This window comes from Pelophylax lessonae (genome assembly GCF_965119305.1).
Source record: "Pelophylax lessonae genome assembly, chromosome: 6".
Classification (NCBI taxonomy): Eukaryota; Metazoa; Chordata; class Amphibia; order Anura; family Ranidae; genus Pelophylax; species Pelophylax lessonae.
The window spans coordinates 47,478,664-47,500,867 of NC_138773.1; the positions used below are offsets into that span (position 1 = coordinate 47,478,664).

Here is a 22,204-nt window from a genome sequence, read left to right on the forward strand (position 1 = left end):
CAATAAAGCTGTACAGTGCTTAGATATTAATTTTCACGGGGTCCCCTCTGTCCTTATTAGGTACTTTGAAAGACATTGTGGCGGGTACAGGGGTTAATATGGATGGTGTGAAAGCGGAGATGATGGATGTCCTAACGCCACCCCCTTCAGACGTGGGATCCCCATTGCACACTGGCAGTCCACTGTCCCAGTGTAGTAGTGACTCCGAGCCAGACAGTCCCTTCACTGAAGAAGCCAAGGTAAGGACCTTATTCACTCGCACGCCATTTCCTAAAACGCGTTTAAAGCTGAACTATAGGCAAGTATAATGTATTTGTTACATAAAGCAGTGGAAGTACCTGAATATGAACTGGTAGAAGCTTCTTGAAGTTCATGCACAGCAGCACTGGAGTGTGAGGGGAAGAAGCAGTACAAGGAGCCAATCAGGTCATGGTGCTTGACAAGTGGCATGCTGATATGAGGAGAGGGCAGAGTGATAAAGATGAGTTTATTGCTGTGTTATGGCTTCTTTCACTGTCCAGTTACAGGCTGGTCTCAGGAAGTGGGTAGAACTTAGGATGCTAACCATCAGATGAAGGATACCTGGGCAGCAGAAAATACTGCGGGGGGAGGGAATCCTGGATATTGCTGTTTCACGGCCGACTGCTCATGTACAAACTAGGCCGGGACAAGGGGTGGGCAGGAGGGACGGTTGCCCTGGGGGCAATGTTGCAGGGATAGGGGGGGGGCGCCTTGACCCTAACCCTAAGGGAAGGGGGGGGCGCAGTTTGGCATCCTTGCCCTGGGCACTGGTGTACATTGTCCCGTACAAGATTGTGCTGTCAGACTGGTCTCTCAACCTCCTGGGACACGCGATGAGAATGGCAAAAGTGGAAATAGGAACTTCTCAGAAAGAGAGGTACCTGCACCCCCGCCCTCCCCCCCCCCCCACCCCCCTCCCTCCCAAAAAAAAAAAAAAAACATTACAAATAGGAGTAATTGTGGGGGTGGGGGTGGATCAGCAGGACTTTCTCTTTGTGAAGGTGTCATTTAATTACAATTTTGTGTAAATTTTTATAAATGTATTCAGATTTGTGGAAGCCCTATTTTTTGTGTTGGAATAAATCCCTTTATTTCATACCTTGTCTCCTTTACTACACCAAAAGCAAAACAAATAAGTTTTTACAGACCTCACATTTCTCTTCCTTTCTCCTGCTGTGCCCTGAGAGCTCTGTTGGAAACCTCAGTTGCTCAGCCAGTTCACATTTCCTCTCTACTATTAAACCACCTGCAGATATCTTCAAACGCTGCATTTATATCAAAGGCGGCATCCCTAGGTGAACATGTTTCTACCTCCAATCTCCTGCAGGCATGAGCTGTAAACAAGGGCCTCAAAGTTTTCTGAAGAGATCTTTCCTCCAGGATGGCTGCCTATCCTTCTGTTCCTGTTCAGTTGTGCAACTGGCAGCCATATTTACAGGGAAGAGGGGAAAGCCCTAAAAATATTGTTTTAGGACTGCAAGCAGGACTGGCAAAATTTTGATCTATATATCGCCGTCTCCCAGGGCTGGCCCAAGACATTGTGCTGCCTGGGTCCAAGAATGAAATGCTGCGTGTGCCCCCCCAAAAAAAACCTACCAAAAGGCCCCCAAATTCATTACTTTATAACCTAACTAAAAATAAATTTATCAGGAAGTCAGATTTACGTGCAACAGCACCTTGTCTATATGCAAAATGATATGACAGACCGACCAATATGTTCAATTCCAAACCACAAACTCCTTATCTGTTTCCTCTCCTCACAGGCCATCCCATCACTGTTACCCCCCCCCCCCTGCCCCATCAGACTCCTCTCCATCACAGATGCCCCCCCCCCCCATTACAGACTCCTCTGCATCACAAGCCCCCCCCCCCCCCAATCAGGCTATTCTACAACACAGATTCCTTCCCACATCAGACTACTCTCCATCACAGATCCCCCCCCCCCCCAATCAGACTACTCTTCATCACAGATCCCCCCCCCAATCAGACTCCTCTCCATCACAGATTCCCCCCTATCAGACTACTCTCCATCACAGATACCCCCCCCCCAATTACAGACTCCTCTCCATCACAAGTCTCCCCCCCCAATCAGATTACTCTCCAACACAGATTCCTTCCCACATAAGACTACTCTCCAACACAGATTCCTTCCCACATAAGACTACTCTCCATCACAGATTCCCCCCTATCAAACTACTCTCCATCACAGATTCCCCCCTCCCCATCAGACTACTCTGAACACAGACCCCCCCCCCCCCCAATCACAGTCCTCCATCAATATTACAGACTGCCCCTTCCATAAGATTGCAGCACTCCCCCTCCCATACCTTCTTTACACAGGACGGGAAGCATGGCCGGGCCGGACAAAGGGCGGGACTTTTTCATGTGAAAGGCAGGGGAATGATTGCTGGGACCGCCCTGCTGTCTAGTAACCAATCATCCACTTGTTAACTTGAAAAGTACCGCCCTTTGACTGGACCTGCCATTTACCATCTTATGTAAATAAGGGAGGGGAGGGGGAGTGCTATGAACTTATGGAAGGGACAGACCTGCTGGACCAGGTGGAGGAAAGCTGTACATCTGATCAGGTGTCGTCGGTGTGCATCAAACTGCTGGAAAAAAATATATTCTTGGGTGTCAATTTGCTGCTTCTCAAAGTGCCGCAGCCTGGGTCCAATGGCCGGCCCTGCCGTTCCCATTCAGCGGAAGTCAACCTAATAACTTCTGTAGGATGGAAATGGAAAGATTTTGGTAGTCAGCAGCTGCTGATCATCGTATTCTGACAGCAGAGGAATCCCACTGTCAGAGTACAATGACACAGTGGAGAGGATTCCTCCATTCACTTCTGGGGGTATTTTTTATTTTATTTTTTTCAAATTTCTGGTATTGCTTATATTTAAATACATTTAGTGATGCATGATGTATTAATGGAATACAAAGTTGCATTCATTTGACCTTTTAGATCTGCCTGAAGCTTTGTTTTAAGGAATTGGGAAGTGTCTGGTCTCATCCTCATGCTCTATATACAAAGATTCAACAATTTTGTGTATAAATGTTGAACCATGGAAAGAATTATTTTCAGATCACAAAAAAAAAAAACAGCAACACAACCTTAATACTTGGTGAAAATCCTCCTCCTTCCAAGCTGTAAACAAGTCATACATTTTCCCACTCCTTCACCCACATCTGTACTTTCAGCTTTATAGTATATTCATTCACACGCATTGTTTACATTCTTCCATAGACTACCAACATTCCAGCATTCATAATGACGAGCATTGTCCGCTTCTGGGACTCTTGACAAAATTGTGTCCTGAACACGCATGGGGCCGTCCTTGGAGCATTGACATTTTTCAGCCAATCAGATGATGCATTTCTGCAGTTTAGGTTTCTTGCTGTCAGTTGCTGCACTTTGCGTCTCATCTTGGGGCCCTTTTTATGCTTATTGTGTTGCAGTAACTGCGCAAAACTGTGAAAACATAGGATAGCTTGCAGTGTGCTCATTGTCATTCTACACAAAGAACCACAGCATGGTTGCATTGTAGCTTTCCTCAACATGTGAACCGCTGATGCATGGTTCACAAACCTGTTAGGGTGAAACGCGTTAAGAGGGGCAGTCCCTGGGCAGGAGCGGTTTGTATGCTATTATGTCATTTGTGGTTAAAGTGTTTAAGAGAAGCTGATTTTAAATTCTTTTAACTCTGTACCTGTATAATCTTTTATTTTTTTCCCCAGGTGCAAGTCAAGCAGGAACTCCCATCCCCTCCTGGTACAGGGATGTTGGACCGCTCTCGCATGGCACTCTGTGTTTTTGTCTTCCTCTGTATCTCCTTCAATCCTCTGTCGTTCTTGATGAGTGGTTCCAGGAGCCAAGAGGCCCCAGATGTTCCCGGGTTTCATGGTAGCGGGAGAAGCATGCTGGAAATGCCTTCCCCTGGTAGGTGGTAATGATATGAAGGAACCTAGAATACGAGGCTTGCCAAGACTGTGGTCTGGCCTTAGACATCAGGAGCTCTAGATCTAGTCCATACAAGCAGTTGTAGCTGTGTTTTTTTTTATTTGTAATAAAACCAGGGAGTGGGCTTGGGACAAGGAAAACATCACCCCCCCCCCCCCCCTTTCCCTTCCCATGGACATGTACAATTTGTTTTCTTTTTTTTCCTCAATAGTTGTTGGTTCTTATTTAAAAAAAAAAATACATAAAAAAAAAAAAATATATATATATATATATATATATATATATATATATATATATATATATATTTATTATTATTATTATACAGGATTTATATTTATTATTATTATTATTATACAGGATTTATATAAATTATTATTATTATTATTATACAGGATTTATATAAATTATTATTATTATTATTATACAGGATTTATATAAATTATTATTATACAGGATTTATATAGTGCCAACAGTTTGCGCAGCGCTTTACAATGTGAGGGAAGACAATACAGTTACAAAACAATTCAATACAGGAGGAACTAGAGGGCCCTGCTCGTTAGAGCTTACAATCTAGAAGGGAGGGTCAAGTGAAACACACACTTTTCTTTAAAAAGCTGTCCATGGCTTTGTCTAGGCTGAGAGGATGTCAGTCTGTTGCAGGCAGGTGGAACCATTTCTTCAGTCTCCTCTCCCTCAGTTATCAGATTGCAACATTGTTACTTTATAGCATATCACAAGGTTGGAGGCTGTACCAGGGACTGATCTGTGTCAAATATTTGTGAACGCAGCCAAGAACTGCAGACAAAAGCATTTACATGGTTGTGTCCTCTCTGGGCTGCCATCTCAGTCCAGGAAGTAGATGGTGATCCTTGATGATGCCAGAAAAGCTGGTGCGGTCTTTCTGGGGACAAAAACATGCATTGACTTTAACATGAACTTGTGTTCTTCTTCTTCCACAGAGGGCTCTTCGTGGTTTAGCTGGTTTACTCCATCCGTTCTCCTCTGGCCTATAAACCTGATCATTGTGCTATGTGTCTTTATTCGCCTCTTCATTTATGGTGAGCCGGTTACACGGCTACATTCCGAGTCCTCAGTCCAGTTCTGGTGTCACCGAAAACAAGCCGATGTTGATCTATCTCGGGTAAAGTTCGTCTTGTGCTAAAAAACCTTATTTTATTCTTTATTACAAATAACAATTTCCTGTTCCTAAGTCCTCCATAGTGGATCACTCCCTTGGCTGTCTGGATGCAAATGCCCATCAGGGGCTCACCCTCATCCCAGACTGCCAACCCATCTAGAGAAGAACAGCCAGCAGCATTCCGTAAAGTCTGAAGCTTTTAAAACTTTATTGTTCAAGGACAAACTGCACAAAGCCCTGCCTAGGACCTTCTTCTGCATTTCCTCCACTACTTAGATTAATGGAGTGAAGAATCCAGGTGGGGGCATCATGCAGCTAGTTCTTGAATAGTAAATTTTTTTTTTTTTCTACATGCGCTGGACTTGATGGTCATCTTCTTCTTCTTCTTCTTCTTCTTCTTCTTCTTCTTTCTTCTGTCTTCTTTCTTCTGTCTTCTTTCTTCTGTCTTCTTTCTTTCTTTTTTTTTTTTTCTTTCTTTCTTTTTCTTTTTTTCTTTTTCTTTTTTTCTTTCTTTCTTTTTTCATTTTAGGTCAGCCCTGAGATCCTAATATAGATGGTGCACAGTAGACATTGTTGAAGCACATTTTCGATCTTTTGTCTCTTACATAGAGGGTGGTAGGATTAGAAATTGGAATAGAGGGAAAATCTTTCAACAGGTACAGGTGTCCAGGGATTGCTGTCTGAGGGAATTTCCCCTCACTTTGGACTTTGGCATGCGGTTTCCTGCTCCGCCATCTGAAATAAATGGAAAAGGAGGAGGAGAAAGGTGTCAAGGAGCCCAATGAAGTGTAGTACGGCCCTTTAAATTTGCACTTGCATTTGGTGAGTGGAAATATAGCTGAGGATGAGTGTGGCGCAGGGGTGGACTGGGCAGACAGTTTCCTGGCTGAGGGCTTTAGGCAGAAGTGGTGCGGCCTTTCTTATAGAGCATCAAAGCGACCCAGGGGGCAATTGCCTCCCTGGGCCGCTCTAATGCCCTGTAAAAAAAAAAAAAAAAAAGGCCACACCACTTCTGCCAGAAGCATTCTGCCAGGAAACTGTCCGGAGTAGAGCCGTCCGAAGCACACAGAGCAGGGATCTCCCGCTGTGACACAGTCTGGGGATGAAACACCGACCGCTGTCAGACAAAGTTCCACTTCCTGGACTGGCTGCTATAATAGTACACTGGTCCAATCCCGGTCCAGGAGCCAGGACTTTGTTTGACAGCAGCCGGCATTTCATCTCAAAGCTGTGTCACAGCAGGAGATCTCCGCTCTGTGTGATCTGGCCGGCAATCCTCCTGACAGTTTCCTGGCTGATCGCTTCATTTTTTATGGGCTCAAATCGCACTGCAAAGGTATCGGTTTCAGTTACCGGAGCACAGATACATGCAAATACTCAGTATCAGCACTGATGCCGGTATCGACGCAACCCTAGACTTTAGCTATTCCTTACACTACTAAAGGCATAGCTTAAAGGCTAAGTTCACATTTTTGGAATGTTAAATGTTCCAGCTCCTGCTGCCAATTCTCCCTTATTCCACACCAGCTATGGTTGCTGCCCACACAACCATCATTCAATCAGTTATCTGTGGATGAATAAACTACAAGTACCACCATCCACTGCTGCTGACGGCTTGTAGTTCTGACTGAACTGCGAAGGAGCTGATGAGCGCTCTCCTAGTTCATTCACAAGCTCTGCAGCTTTCAAACAGCCTGCATGAATGTATGGGCAGAAAGCTGAGGGCTTGTCTGCAGAAGCCTGATATTGCTCCCCCATCCACTAATCACAGGTGCAATGTTTTCCAGGATCCTTCAGGAAAAAATAATAAATGCGCATTTTTTAATATCTTTGCATGAAATTTTTTTTTTTTTTTTTAAATTCCAGTTGTATGACAGGGCTCCTCCAGTGCCACGTGTTACCTTTTTAGCCTGCCTGCCCTCTCCATTAACCCTTCTGTCTCATGATAAAACCAATACTTCAGGTGTGTGATAACCATGCACAACTGTCTCCCCACTCCCACAGGGGAGACGGTTATGCAGGACATGGAGGTATACAATGGAAAGGGGGGGGGTTGTGTTAAAATGTGTCTTCTACAAAATAAAGCGGTGTTCAGAGGTGGAGGCAGGAACGAATGACTGAAAAAGGGTTTAAAGGCCAACTCCATAATATTTTTTTCAAAAAAGGTGAATTCACAAGCAGGCAAGGGATTGTGGGTTCAATGCTCGGGCTCCTGCAAACCATATGCATATACTGAGGTACAGTTACAGGGGTTGAAAAAGCATTGTGATGTCTGAATCCTTTTCTGTGGGGACAGATAGGACAGAAGAACTCTTGGATTATGTATGGTGTGGGAGGTTGGGACCTGCAGACTGTGACCATGTTTTATATTACACCCTACATGGGTGTAGGATGAAATCTGGTGAAAACCATGGCCTAGGCCTTTAAGCAATGGGTTTTATTTTAAATTTTTTTTTTTTTTTTTCACCGTATTTCTTTTTAAACCTTTTACGTAAAACCATTTTGACCCTCCATTAATCAGGAGTGTAAAGTGACATTATGGTCTTCTTATCACAGGGGGACTTTGCCCAGGCCTCCCTTCACCTCTGGAAAGCCCTGAAAGCTCTGGGGCGACCTCTCCCTACATCTAACTTCGACCTTTGCTGCAGCCTAATGTGGAGCGTCATACGCTATGTTCTTCAGCGGCTGTGGGTGGGACGCTGGTTAGCGGGGAGAGCCGGAGGATTCCGCAGAGACCATCAGCTGAAGGACGATGTGAGGAAGAGCTGCAGAGAGGCTGCCCTGGTGTACCACCGCCTGCACCAACTGCACATGACAGGTATATTGTGGCATCAGATGACACTGCTGAGATTTCAATTTTAGCTTTGTGTAAAGTGGGGGAAGAGTTTAAACCTCTGTCAGGTTTTTATTATTGTCATCCAAGGGATTTCTCTATACTTCTTTTCACAGCGACGCGTGTCACTAAGACCAAGTGTGGGAAAACCTTCTCAATGAGGACTAAGTAGTAAAAGCCTGATAGAGTTTCTATTCCCTCATTGTTCTATGCATGGCTGTTGTTGGTCTTGAAGAGGAACAAAACCCATTTATTTTTAGCGATTTCAAAAAAGTTAAATTCCTGACCTGCCGGGAATGATGACTCTCTCATATTTGCTTGTGATCTCAACCAAACTGTCAATCCATCAAATGGCTGGTGTCATAACTGATCACATGTTCAGCACCATGACAGCTGCAGATGAATCGGAGGCCAAGATGGCAGCTTTATTGGCTGTAAAGGATAGGAGGTGTTGGTTCCGCTTTAACAACATCTAGTAGTGTACAGAGAAACTCATGGCAACCAATCAGTCAATTCTTGCTAAGGGGAATTCAGCAAAATGATTGATTTGGATCTTATGGCATGCCTATACAGCTCTGCAGTATTAAACAAGAAGCCATTGTTTTTTTTTTATATAGAGGACCAGATTATTAATCACCTTCTTTTTTTCCTTCACATCTCTTACTCTAGGGAAACATGCAGGAGGTCATCTATCTGCCATCAACATGGCGCTGAGTGCCGTCAACCTGGCAGACTGTGCTGGTAACACCATCTCGGTAGCCACGCTCGCGGAGATCTACGTGGGAGCTGCATTGCGTGTCAAAGCCAGCCTGCATCGACGCTTCCACTTTCTGGCGGTGAGCACATGTTTGGGACAAACCTAGATCTATACTTAGACATAAAAGTTAACCAAAAAAAATACAAAAAAAATCTATATTAGGGGGAAAAAAAGAGGGGTAGACTGTGATGGATCACTTGGTCCTTTTCTGCTGTCACTTTTTCTAAGCAGGTCTACTGCCCTGTCACTATGTTATTCTCCTACTTGCTGTACACTTACCCTGTCTGAGAAATATTACTTATCCTATATGATAAAGGTGCATGTAAGCCTCGTACACACGTACCGATCGTCGGCCGAACGATCGGCCGTCTTTTGTCCAGGGCTGTCGTGTCTGTTGAAAAATGCAAAACACTGCACACGAATTTTGTCGGCCAACAGCCGACTGCAGAATTGATGTCATGTGATGGTTAACTTTCCGTGTGTTTTTTCTTTTCTGAGCATGCCCAGTCTTGCAAATCTGCTGTCTGTCGGCCGAAATCTGTACTGACTGGCGAACAATCGGCCGTTCTGGTGTTGGCCAACAAAAATTTTAATGCTTGCACGACAGATTCTGTTCGGCCGAAAATGCGCTGTCGGAAGCATCATACTAACAAGCCTACAATCGGCCGATCGGTTGTCGGCTGAATATTTACGGCCGACAATCGGTACGTGTGTACGGGGCAGTAGTTCGAACTACTGTCAGGAATGGCCAACCAACAGATCTGGGAGAAAAAATGCAGAGAACTTGATTGGTGGTTCTGGGTAATAGTTTTTGGTCTTATACATTGATAAATGTATCCCAAACTTTAACAGCTTTAAAGAGTTATCTTAATACATCGCTTGCAGTCAGCTTGGCTATCCTGACCATAATTATATTGCTTATTTGTATAGCTTTGATTTGTAGCGCTCTATGTAGGCTATAATGGAAAGATTTAATTCTCCATTTTACACAACACGGAATAGGACGAGAGAAACAAGGTCCCCCTACTTATTAGAGCAAATAAGGAAAGGAGTATAAAACAAAATTATTAAAACTTCCAGGAAAAATACTAATTTTTAATTGTATTATAATAGCTTTTTTTTGGTTAGAACTTCTACCAGAGGTATCGAAGGTTGAGGAGATTTCCTTATACTTCCTGTGACATTGTCACCGGGACTTGAAATGAGGGAAAATCTCTAATGGAGAACACTGCATTAAAAAACCGATGTGTTAGATACAGTTGAGGGCGATGAGCAGTTTATAGGAAAATATATTGTATATCAGACATTTTCATATGCCCAGTAGCTGAAGATAGGTCGTACATACCCGCGTGCAGAGTAAGAAATGCATAGCAGCATGTGAGCAGTTATCACTGAAGGCTCCTGAAGAGTGGAAATGTGAATCGGGGACTTTGAGGTTTTCCAGTATGAAGGATGAGTGTAAAATATCAGCCATATAAATAGTGTGAATTGGCTAAATCTTATTGTTGGCTATCAGCTTGGTATGCCTGGGTCACATTGCATGGGCATAGGTTGATGGTGTTTCATGGCTCAAACTGCTGCTACTTCTAAGGAATTGTGTGTGTGTTCCCCCTTACTTCCTCTCAGTTTTTATATCCTCTCTGATTTTTACTTCAACCTTTGTGCATGTCCAGATCTATAGACCTTCCTTCTAAAGCTGCCCATACAATCTGATTGGAAAGCCTTTAGATTTTACCAAAACTGTGTAATGATGACCACCATTAATATCATGTTGTCTGTCTGCAGCCCATCCCCTGGCTCTGACCTTGTAATTCTCTCCTCTCCACAGCGCTTCTTCCTATGCAGCGCCCGCCAGGTGTGCCTGGCACAGAGCGTCACCATTCCTCCCGCCATGCAGTGGCTGTGCCATCCTCTGGGCCATCGCTTCTTTGTAGACGGGGACTGGAGTGTGCGGAGCTCCCCCCGGGATACCATCTACAGTACAGCTGGCAGTACAGGTACCTCAGTACAGATTCAGTACAAATTAGACAGAGGACATAATGTCTGGGGGTTAGAAGTCATTTTCTAGCAAAAAAAAATGCTGATTTTGCCATGTATGTGAAAAAATAAAATTGCCCTGGTAGGCAAGCGGTTAAAGTTGAACTCCCATCACTGACCAGATTTTATGTTTATGCGCAGTGGACCCTCTGGCTCAGGTGACTCAGGCTTTCCGTGAACATCTCCTGGAAAAGGCTTTGTTTTGTGTGGCACAGCCGGAACAGGGAAAACCCATGACTGATGGCGAGGGGTGAGTCCTATTTATCTTGTGAATGTAAATTATCTTTTCCATCCTCCTTTCTTTCAGTGTATGTCCAGCCAAAACTTTTTTTTTTTTTTAAAGAGTAAGGGGGAGTTAAAAAAAAACCCTGTAGGGTTATTTAGAAATTATCATTATTAATAATAAAAAAATATATACATTAAGAGACTATATATATATATATATATATATATATATATATATATATATATATATATATATATATATATATATATATATATGTATGTATGTATGTGTGTATATGTGTATATATAATATATTAATATTGTGTGTGTGTGTGTGTATATGTATGTATGTATGTATGTGTATGTGTGTGTGTATATATATATATATATATATATATATATATATATATATATATATATCTGTGTCTCAGCCAATTGGGTGAGTCCCAGATGGCCGAGGGACTCGTGCACGTCGCTGGTGGAAGATCTGGCTCAGGTAAGTATTAGGGGGTGTTGGGGGGTCTGCTACACATAGGCTTTTGTATCTTAATGCATAGAATGCATTCAGATAAAAACCTTCTGAATTTACAACTCCTTTAAGCCTAGGTGCAGCCAAAACCTAAAAATCCGCACAAGGCATATCACTTGCAGTCAGTAGGATGTGTCCCTTGTGCTGATTACTATTGTGAAAATCTTCCTATGTCCTGCCCCCACTACTACCGCCATAATCTTCTGGAGTGGTGAGTGTAAATTGAAACTGACACAGGCTATCATCAAGAGTGTCCAACTATGCCCGCTGCTTTCTACCCAGCTCCGCCGTTCATAGAATAAATACTACAACTTCTATGCATGAAGCAGGATCTAAAAATGGAGATGGTGGACCTTGCAGTCATCTGTCCATCCTCCATTCTTAGATCCTGTTTCATTCATAGAAGCTGTAGCATAGTGGAGGAGAATTTCAGGTAACTCAAAATAGGCATCAGCACAAGGGACTTTTTTTTTTCTTTCTTTGGGTAAGTTGCACTTGGGCTTAAATTGTGTGGTGTGGGTTTTTCTCCTCTCTGTGGAGTCCTTTAAGTAGAGATTGCATAGCTCTGTCTTTTCCCCACAGGGAGTTCGCTGATGCTCTGGAGTATCTACAGCTGCTGAACGGGTGCTCCGACAATGCCGCTGTGCCCAACCACACCTTTTCTATCAGCTCCAGTATGACCGCTCTCACAGGTGAGTGCCAAACCTCTTCTGGTACAAATTAGCAAAATTTACTAGCGAATTGTGATTGTTCTGTATTTTCGGGCTCCCCTATACCTGTACATACAACATATTTACATGTGACTGCACACACGTATTTGCTTAGGTACACACAGAACCGCCAACTACTGAGCATCATTGGAGACCCACCTGAAATCTGTCTAATCATAGGGATCAAGCAATTTGTAAATGTAAAGGCAACTATGTGAGGAACAGAAAGATGGGTGCATTTTGTACCAGATATGGGCCAGCCGGGTTAGCTGAATGTCCCTTCTGAGAGTCCCAGATGTATTTGTCGCCTATCCAATGATTGGCCTTCTGTAGTTCAGCTCTCTTGGTATGTGGGATGGTGACCTTACTGCCTGCTGCTTTGTGTCATGTGAACACTGCTAATTTTTCTATACAGGAACCGACCCCGTGGCCAAGTGGTGGGCCTCCATTATAATCGTGGCTATCAACTGGCTTCAGGGAGATGATGAAGCAGCGCAGCGTCTCTATCCAGTGGTAGAATATATGCCGAAATCTCTTCACGCCACAGAGTAAGTGAGGGGGGATTGTGGGTATTGGCCCAGCTTCACTTGGGATAGATCCGTACCCAGCACTGTGCACTGATCCTATACATTTCACCTTCCAACTTCTGTGTGACTGCAGTATTTTATTTCATTTCCTTTTTTTTTTTTCCCTGGTACAACAGTTGTGCAGGATGTGTTCATACTGTGCAGTCCAAGAGGCATCAGAGTTGGCTCAAGTGCGTTCAAAAATTTACACTTGAAGCAAAATTGTAGGTATTTCTTGCAGAAGAGACACTTGCCTGGCAGCTCGCAGTCTTCTATGACATGTAAATTGAGCTGAGCAGCACAGTTTACATCGCTGGCACTTGCTCTTGTGTGCTGGGATGACTCCTGTGCAGGAGTTGCCATGTTGAGCCAGCCATTGAACATGCCCAAAGGCTGGCACCTGGAAGGAGCTGGGGTGAAGATGCCAGCAGGAAACCCCTTGTGGGCTTCAGACCATTAGTGGTCAGTTTACTAAGAGCCAAAGGGAGCTATCAAGAGCATGCCATTATCCTATCAAAGATTGGTTGAACAGATGTGGAAACCACTGTCAAGAAGGTGGACTTTAGGGGCACATCATGAGATGAATCTAACCATGTATTTTATATAAAAGAAATATTTATTGGTTCCATTTTAAAAAAACACCTAAAAAAGTGATAAAGCTGGGCCGATTTGGGCATCTGAGAACAAGTCTCCTATATATGCAAATAGTGTACATCAAGCATCCAAAAAATATAGAGAATACATATGAAGATTATATAGATGTGAAGATACGTCTGTTCATAGACCTATTTTTTTCCTAGAAACTCTCTACCTAAAGCTGCCCTGTATGCCTTCAAAGCAGTAAGGATGCTCCTGGGGAAACAGGACAGCACTCAGGTCAGCCTGAGTCAATGCGACAAGGCCAGCGGATACCTGCGAGACAGCCTGAACTCCAGTCCTTCTAGTAATGCCAATGTAGACAAGGTGAGGAGAGCTGTGGGAAGAACTGTGTTATTATGTGTGTTCTGTTTTTCTTCCCACTAGGTGGCATTTTTCTCATTTCTGGACAGACACTGCTGTGGCTGTGGTGCATTGTAGTTGCATTGCATTTTCTATTCCCTGTGTGCAATGTGCCTGCAGTGCAATACAGAGGCAGCACCTAACCTGCGACATCTGACACTTACCCTTTAAGAACATTTACTTCTCAAGAACTGAAAATCAGAAACAAGAGGAATGCAAAACCTTGACTGTATTATCCCATCAGGGAGACTTCCCCCTAACCCCCCCAGTCCTCCCCTCACTTTCTAGGTAGAAACGACAGAAAATTTGAGGAAATCTCTCTAAAGTTATGAAATCGTTAAACTGTTGTTACTAGAACAAGTGACCCTGTTGGAAAATTTCGCCTTGCCTGGTTTTCAGGTGACAGCTGTAAGCTGTTGGATTTCCCATGATTATCTGTCCTTCATAGATAGAATCTTCTCTGCAGCCAATCTTCAACAGAATCTTCTCTGCAGAGACAGACTACAATAAAAACCTGGCAGAGGTTTGAATCCTTCCACACTCTTTCCAAACTAAAGAAAGTATCATTGCGGTCCTTCCCAAGCTCCAAGTGTGTGCAGGCCCTGAAGCCCAGGCCCATGGGAGATAGAAGCAGTGAGACAAGTGTGTATGGGTCATGAAGCCTAAATCTTTGGGGGGGAAAGGTGGTGGTGGGATGTGTGTTTAGACCCCAAAGCCCAGGGAGAGGGCAGCAGCAATTAAACATGTGCACAGGTCTTAAAGCTCAGGTCTTTAGGGTGGGCAGCAGTGAGTTGTGTGTGTCTGTGTGTATACAGGCCCTGAAGCCCAAGTCTTTGGGTAAAGCAGCAGTTGGACAAATGTGCATAGGCTCTGAAGCCTGGGTCCTTGGGAGAGGAAAGCAGTGGGAACAGTGTGCACAGGCCCTGAGGACTGGGGCTTTTGGGAGAGGAAAGCAGTGGGAACAGTGTGCACAGGCCCTGAGGACTGGGGCTTTTGGGAGAGGAAAGCAGTGGGAACAGTGTGCACAGGCCCTGAGGACTGGGGCTTTGGGAGTGGGAAGCAGTGGGAACAGTGTGCATAGGCCCTGAGGACTGGGTCTTTGGGAGAGGGAAGCAGTGGGACAAGTGTGCACAGGCCCTGAGGACTGGGGCTTTTGGGAGAGGAAAGCAGTGGGAACAGTGTGCACAGGCCCTAAGGAATGGGGCTTTGGGAGAGGGAAGCAGTGGGACAAGTGTGCACAGGCCCTGAGGACTGGGGCTTTTGGGAGAGGAAAGCAGTGGGAACAGTGTGCACAGGCCCTGAGGACTGGGGCTTTTGGGAGAGGAAAGCAGTGGGAACAGTGTGCACAGGCCCTGAGGACTGGGGCTTTGGGAGTGGGAAGCAGTGGGAACAGTGTGCATAGGCCCTAAGGACTGGGTCTTTGGGAGAGGGAAGCAGTGGGACAAGTGTGCACAGGCCCTGATGACTGGGGCTTTGGGAGTGGGAAGCAGTGGGACAAGTGTGCACAGGCCCTGAGGACTGGGGCTTTTGGGAGAGGAAAGCAGTGGGAACAGTGTGCACAGGCCCTAAGGAATGGGTCTTTGGGAGAGGGAAGCAGTGGGACAAGTGTGCACAGGCCCTGATGACTGGGGCTTTGGGAGAGGGAAGCAGTGGGACAAGTGTGCACAGGCCCTGATGACTGGGGCTTTGGGAGAGGGAAGCAGTGGGACAAGTGTGCACAGGCCCTGATGACTGGGGCTTTGGGAGAGGGAAGCAGTGGGACAAGTGTGCACAGGCCCTGATGACTGGGGCTTTGGGAGAGGGAAGCAGTGGGACAAGTGTGCACAGGCCCTGATGACTGGGGCTTTGGGAGAGGGAAGCAGTGGGAACAGTGTGCATAGGCCCTGAGGACTGGGGCTTTGGGAGAGGGAAGCAGTGGGACAAGTGTGCACAGGCCCTGAGGACTGGGGCTTTGGGAGAGGGAAGCAGTGGGACAATTGTGCACAGGCCCTGAGGACTGGGGCTTTGGGAGAGGGAAGCAGTGGTACAAGTGTGCACAGGCTCTGAAGCCTAAGTCTTTGGGTAAAGCAGCAGTTGGACAAATGTGCATAGGCCCTGAAGCTTCAGCAGAGGGCAGAAGCAGGACAAGTGTGCACAGTCCTTGAAGCTCCGGTTTTAGGGGTGGGCAATGGTGTGACAAGTGTGCATAGGCCCTGAAGCCTGGATCTTTGGGAGAAGTAAGGAATGGACAAAACGCTTAAGTCTTTGAGGAAAAGCAGCAGTGGGGCAAGTGTGCATAGGCCCTGACGCCTGAGCATTCCAACATAGGGCAGCAGCAGGACATATGTGCTCAGGCCTTGAAGCCCTTGTCTTTCAGGGTGGACAGTGGTGGGACAAGTGTGCGCAGGCCCTGAATTTTGGGTCTTTGGGTAGAGGGAAGCGGTGGCACAAATATGCATAGGCCATGAAATCCAGGTTTATGGGGAAAGGTAGCGTTTCGGTAAATGTTTAAGCCTAGGTCTTTGGGAGAGCAGCCATGGGACACATACACAGGCCTTGAAAATCAGTTTTGGGATAGGTTTCCCCAGCTTTAATCCCCAGGTCTTTGGGAGATGGCATGGTGGGGCAAGTTTGCTGTATGTAGTTTTTGATCAATTCTGGAGTATGTATTGAGTTTCACAATAAAAAATAGATTCTAGTGTTTGGCCGTATCCTATATGACCATAGAAGGGACAATGGTTTTTCAGCCTCTTGAGGCATAGTGTTGCTTGTTTGGTATTCTCTGTGAAGCAAGCAAAGTTTGGAATAGATGTTCAATAAAAAAAATAAAACCGAAAAGTTCCATGGTCTACATCACAGCACAATATACTGTAGTATAATGTAATTCCTGCTATCCAAGCTCACTGCTTCCACCTAGTGGCCATTCTGGTCATCTCCTCTGTATTTTAGGTAGCTGTTAGGAAGGGTCACAGCAATTGTTGGCCCTCACTTTATAACGCACTGAACCATAAAGGGGCTCGCTTACATTTTTATTTACTGATTAAAGCCAATTAAGTTTCAATAAAACAAAAATGCTGATTCGTTGAAGGAAATGGTTCCACCTGCATAACAATATCCATAAATCATAATGCCGCTTTTTAATCACCAGACACCGGTGTTACAATCAGCAGTTCCTCAGAATATGGCTCACTGTACAAAATGGCCGCTAGAGCTGTCACCAGGCAACAGATGTGATAATGATATATTGACATAGTGGCTCACTGGGGAGAGATAATAGAAATATTGATTAGGATTCAGGGCATACATGATACGTTTTAGCTGTGCGCAGCCATTACAGCGGTGTAATTAATACAGCCAGCCTTGTTATTAGCGTTTGGCTAGCTCCCCACCTGCCACTTCTGAATAATGGTCTCTCTGTCTCCCGCAGGCGGTGCAGCTCCTAATGTGTGACCTTCTCCTGGTGACCAGGACGAACATCTGGCAGCAGCAACAGCAGAACTCGACGGGGCAACAGCCGAGTCTCATCCACCCAGCGTGCCCCCAGGAGCTCAGGGGCTTTCAGCTGGATCTGAGCAGCCTGCGAAGACTAGCACAATCCTTCCGACCCGCCATGCGCAGGGTAAATGTGCCACCAACATGGCTTCATCTGCCTACTACCATTGTAATAAAATGCTTACAGAGGATTTGTCAAGAGAGCCTGTCACTTTGCCCTGTGACAGACTCCCTCCACATTTGCCTGCCAGAGCCCTTGAAAATACACATATGCACAAGTCTGTGACTTTCACCCCTTCCTGCTATTTGGCTTCTTGTGTGTTAGCAACCAATCATTGGGCCCTCCTGGGATTAGACTCTGGGCTCCAGCCGGCAGCAGAGGGCATGGGGATGATGTGGGTGTGGAGGGCAGTCAAGCTGGTGGTTCTGTCACTCTAAATGGGCAAGGTGCCAGATTTTCTTTAAAAGGGTCTTGATTACAGCCCTAAATACCACTTTTTCATATGACATGTTCCATCACAGGTCTTTCTACATGAAGCCACAGCTCGACTCATGGCAGGGGCCAGCCCGACTCGAACGCATCAGTTGCTGGACCGGAGCCTGCGCAGAAGGGTACCTCTGTCTAGTAAAGAAGGTGGGTAGCCTATAGATCAGCCTATCGCTTGTGTTCTGCATCTATGTGCCATTCTACTTGTGGAGATCCATCTCCATGCCCTATAACTGAGCTGCCAGCAAAACCCCTCCTGATTGGTCCTCAGGGAGCCCACAATTCCTGTGCAGAATACTGAAACCATCCATGTTAACAGCCTAAGTGTCCATTCACCTGACAAGTCGCAGTCCGTCACGCTCCCATTGTGCGGTACAGGAGCCGTTCTAATAGGAGCGACACAAGTCGCTCCAACTTAGAAAAAGGTTTCTGTACTACTTTGGGGCGACCTGGAGGCGACTTGCATAGACATTCATTTTATGAAGTCCGTGCAAGTCGCGCTGCACGCGACTTCACAGGTCGCCCCCTAAGTCGGAGCGACGTAGTGTGAACCGGCACTAAAGGAGAACTAAACCTTTTTTTTTTTTAACAGTTTGGAAAAGTTACATTTCTGCTGGGAAATGTAACTGTCACATTTACTTGTGCTCTCAACCAACTGTCAAACCATCAGATGGCTGGTGTCATACCTGATCACGTGCAGAACCATGGCAGTTGAAGATCAAACAAAGGACAAGATGGCAGCTTCCTTGATAAACATAGGAGGGTTTAGTTCCACTTTAACAGATCATTCTTCATGTTTAAAGAAGAAGATCTATTCGCATGTTTGGAGTCAGAAACATGGGACATGGGTGCATATAGTGTATATACACAACAATGACATCTTGTTATCAGCATATTTATGCCCCCCCCTCACAATACAGACTAAGCTGGATGACGTTTTTGTCGTAAAGAAATGGACCTAATCTCATCAAGTTTGACACACCACAATCTGAGTGTATGATATTCTCTTTGGATGAAGTAAGGACTTGCCTGATTAGATATAAATGGAATGGACTGTTTCGGTAGCCCTTTAAAGCCAAACTCCAGGCAGAAAAAAATATCACTAGCAGTGGGGGACAGCAAGGGGGTTTATGGCTTGTTTAGTGTAGGAAAGGAGAAACTGTTTTACTTAACATGATCCTCTGTTCCCCTGGCAGATGGAGCTCCCCATAACCCCCCCCCCCCAACTAGGACCCAGCAGTGGACTGTCCCTCAGTGTACTCTTGTCCAATACAGGGCTGCAGACCCTGCTCTGGTCTTGATAACGTCAGGACCCTGGACTTGCTAGATCAAGGGGGTGCAGAAGCTGTGGGGATCGGTGTAGCTGCAGGGGGAAGCAGAGGATTGAGTAAATGTCTTTTTTATTCGCCTAGATAATGAGAAATTAACCCATTCAGCGGGGGCACGGCCCCACTGCAAGGGTAATTTTTTTAATTGGCTAAGAGATGGGATTTAACACTCTCTAGTTATTGGTTAGCCTAAAGGGGACTGTACAAATTTGATTGCAACTAGTGTGGCTAGCTTAAAAGCCCGATTTAAAATCACAGAAGTAGATCTGCAGTCAGACATTGCGTTTACAACCTCTGTTTTCATAGTCTTACCGCCTTTTTGCCGTTACAGTATTTGTGTTGGGAGACTAAATGGGAATGTGTAGTCCAGTGGGTAACAGAACCACTCCCCCTTTTCTCCTCTGCAACTCAAGTCCATGTGAGACTCTTAGGGTGTGGCTATTGCTCAGCTATGCTACTACAGAGCACTGCAGTGTGAGGTTTAGAAGCAGAATTTTCATTCAGTAAAAAATCAGGAATCCTAATGTGTGGGGCTACAGATCTATAAAGGGTTGGGTGTGAGACTTCAGTTGAACTTTTTTTAGGAAATCTATTGATGTAGTAATGTGGTGATGCGCCTCTTGGTTTTTCAAGCATTCAGCAGTGGGTGAGCTCAGCTGCAGTGCCACCTTCTGTTGAGATCTGGTATTTCAGCGCAACCTGAAAAGTGCAAACCTGTTTGTGCTCCGCAGACAGCAGGATGAGGGAAGATGGCGTAGGAGGTTGGCAGTGTACCATGTTATGTTACAGGGAGGTAGCCCCCCCCCCCCACCTCTCCTTCTTTGTTTTTACTGACGACTAATAAAGTGTATGCATAGATCCCAATAAATTTTGGCTATAGGTCAGCGTTCTATAAACTAGCCTCAGCAGTAGATTTTGGCATGGTAGGCAAATGATTGGATGTTGGAGCAGTCCTTACTGAAGCTGCCTCTCTTTTATTCGCAGATATTGCGCGGCTGGTCAGTTGCAGTGTGACACTTCCGACCCTGCCCTGTCAATAATCACCACTGATGTTTTAAAGAGACCTCCTCTCTCCCCCCCCCCCCCATTGTGCTTGACCCTTCGTCTGCTGTCCTCTACCCCACCTTGCCCCCTCTCTGTGCGGACAAACCTCTCAGTCTATGGGAGCAGCAACAGAGTCCCACACCTATACAGGGGGCCATCTCAGGAAAAATGCTCCTCATCTATACTTTTACCTAGCAGAAAAGATGGAACTGTGTTATCAATGACTCAAGTCAGCACAGTAATGAGACCAGTTCTTGGGAACGTTGGGGGGAGTCCTTTTTGGTGTTCTATGAATACATATGCAAAGTCCTCCCTCTGGACTACAATAAAAGTCTTTTCTATCAGACCACAGGGGCGTGCTACAAAGAGGACACAACAGTCATGCTGTGGAATAATTGCAGATATTCATAGAGATGTGTGTAGAATTGCATTGACTTTTACTTGCAGAGCCCCGATGTTGGGAATGCTTTGGACTCACGTTAGGTGATGCTTTTGCTATATGTCACATGCTGCTCTGGTTCACAAATAGTCCAAGGTAGAACATATGCAAGAGTTTGTAAATATGTCAGCGTCTGCTCTTTCTATTAAAAATTTTTAATTTAAGAACTGACTGCAGCCGTCTGTCTGTTTTTTTTTTTTTTTTCTTTACAAGTTCCTAGCTGAAGGACGGAATTTGCCTGAAAGGAGAACTGCCTGGGTTGCTAATTGCAACTGTTATCACTATAGGATGGGTTTGAGAATGCAAAGAGAAATTGAATGCTTGCTAAGGGTAACATTACATACATGGGTCAGTATGACCGCTGGTGAACTGAAGGCTTGGCATGGAGGTCCTGTAATGGTATAGAGCACAACTTGGCTGCCTCCAATAATCCATAGCAGCTTGCTGGGAAAAGGTGACTGCAGATTATGTGAAAAATCCCGATCAGTGGTGAAGCTACTTGGTCACTGAGCCTTGTCTATTACAAGTTACTTGTAGAAGTATCTAAGTATCAAAATATCTGTTATGTATATTGGTCAATTTGCCACTTTTGGACTTTATCACTTACATTGATAACATGGAAAATAAAAGCTTGATAAATTAATTTTCAGTGTTAGATCAGTGCTGGCAGTTTTGGGTGTAGTTCCCTCAGAGAGCAAGGCCATACTGTAAGGATCCCTTGCACTAATCCTCCTTGTAATCCTAAGGCTAACTCTTCCTTTAACCCTAACACTAATCCTCCCTATGAACCCACTATCCCTTCCTCTAACCTTAACATTAAAGCTTAACCCCAACACTAACCCTAACTGTAACCCTAAGGTTAGTGTGAAGGGTACAGGAAGGATTTGTATGAGGGTTTATGAGGATTCCAGGGAGGGTTAGTGGGAAGGTTAGTATGAGGGTTCCAGGGAAGGTTAGTATGAGGGTTCCAGGGAGGGTTAGTATGAGGATTCCAGGGAGGGTTAGTGGGAAGGTTAGTATGAGGATTCCAGGGAAGGTTAGTATGAGGATTCCAGGGAGGGTTAGTGGGAAGGTTAGTATGAGGGTTCCAGGGAGGGTTAGTATGAGGGTTCCAGGGAGGGTTAGTATGAGGGTTCCAGGGAGGGTTAGTATGGGGGTTCCAGGCAAGGTTAGTTGGAAGGTTAGTATGAGGGTTCCAGGGAAGGTTAGTATGAGGGTTCCGGGGAGGGTTAGTATGAGGGTTCCGGGGAGGGTTAGTATGAGGGTTCCGGGGAGGGTTAGTATGAGGGTTCCGGGGAGGGTTAGTATGAGGGTTCCGGGAGGGTTAGTATGAGGGTTCCGGGGAGGGTTAGTGTTAACGTTAACACTAACCTTCTCTGTAACCCCCATACTAAATCTTCCTCTAACACTAACCTTCTTGAAAACCATAACACTATTTCCTGTAACTCTTGATGATCCAACACAACAGTAGTCTTCAGCCTAAACCTCCCTCATGTAACCCCTTGTTTGCATACCTACCACTCGTGTGTCCGGATCCTCTGCTGAAGACTAACCTTGTGCCAAAGGACACCAGTTCTGGGATCCTAGCAGTGGAATGTACTGGTTTGTGAGCAGCTGGTTTCTATGGCAGCACAAAAAGCTTGAATGGACAGGTCAGTTTGT

At 45.3% G+C, this 22,204-nt stretch overlaps 1 protein-coding gene across 3 annotated transcripts in view; it reads left to right on the forward strand.

The window, feature by feature from the left end:
* The window catches only part of SREBF1 (sterol regulatory element binding transcription factor 1), a 61,802-nt gene that overhangs the window by 34,936 nt on the left and 4,662 nt on the right, over positions 1-22,204 (forward strand). For 2 of the 3 annotated variants that reach the window (XM_082260697.1, XM_082260698.1), the window contains exons 7-18: positions 61-239; positions 3,757-3,958; positions 4,939-5,120; positions 7,674-7,935; positions 8,620-8,786; positions 10,536-10,704; positions 10,886-10,994; positions 12,081-12,190; positions 12,624-12,756; positions 13,575-13,737; positions 17,180-17,371; positions 17,767-17,878. In XM_082260697.1, the coding sequence (XP_082116823.1) occupies positions 61-239; positions 3,757-3,958; positions 4,939-5,120; positions 7,674-7,935; positions 8,620-8,786; positions 10,536-10,704; positions 10,886-10,994; positions 12,081-12,190; positions 12,624-12,756; positions 13,575-13,737; positions 17,180-17,371; positions 17,767-17,878 (1,980 nt within the window). Of the gene's footprint in view, positions 1-60; positions 240-3,756; positions 3,959-4,938; positions 5,121-7,673; positions 7,936-8,619; positions 8,787-10,535; positions 10,705-10,885; positions 10,995-12,080; positions 12,191-12,623; positions 12,757-13,574; positions 13,738-17,179; positions 17,372-17,766; positions 17,879-20,043; positions 20,136-22,204 lie in introns of those variants that run through there. The other variant, XM_082260699.1, reaches the window with a different exon arrangement.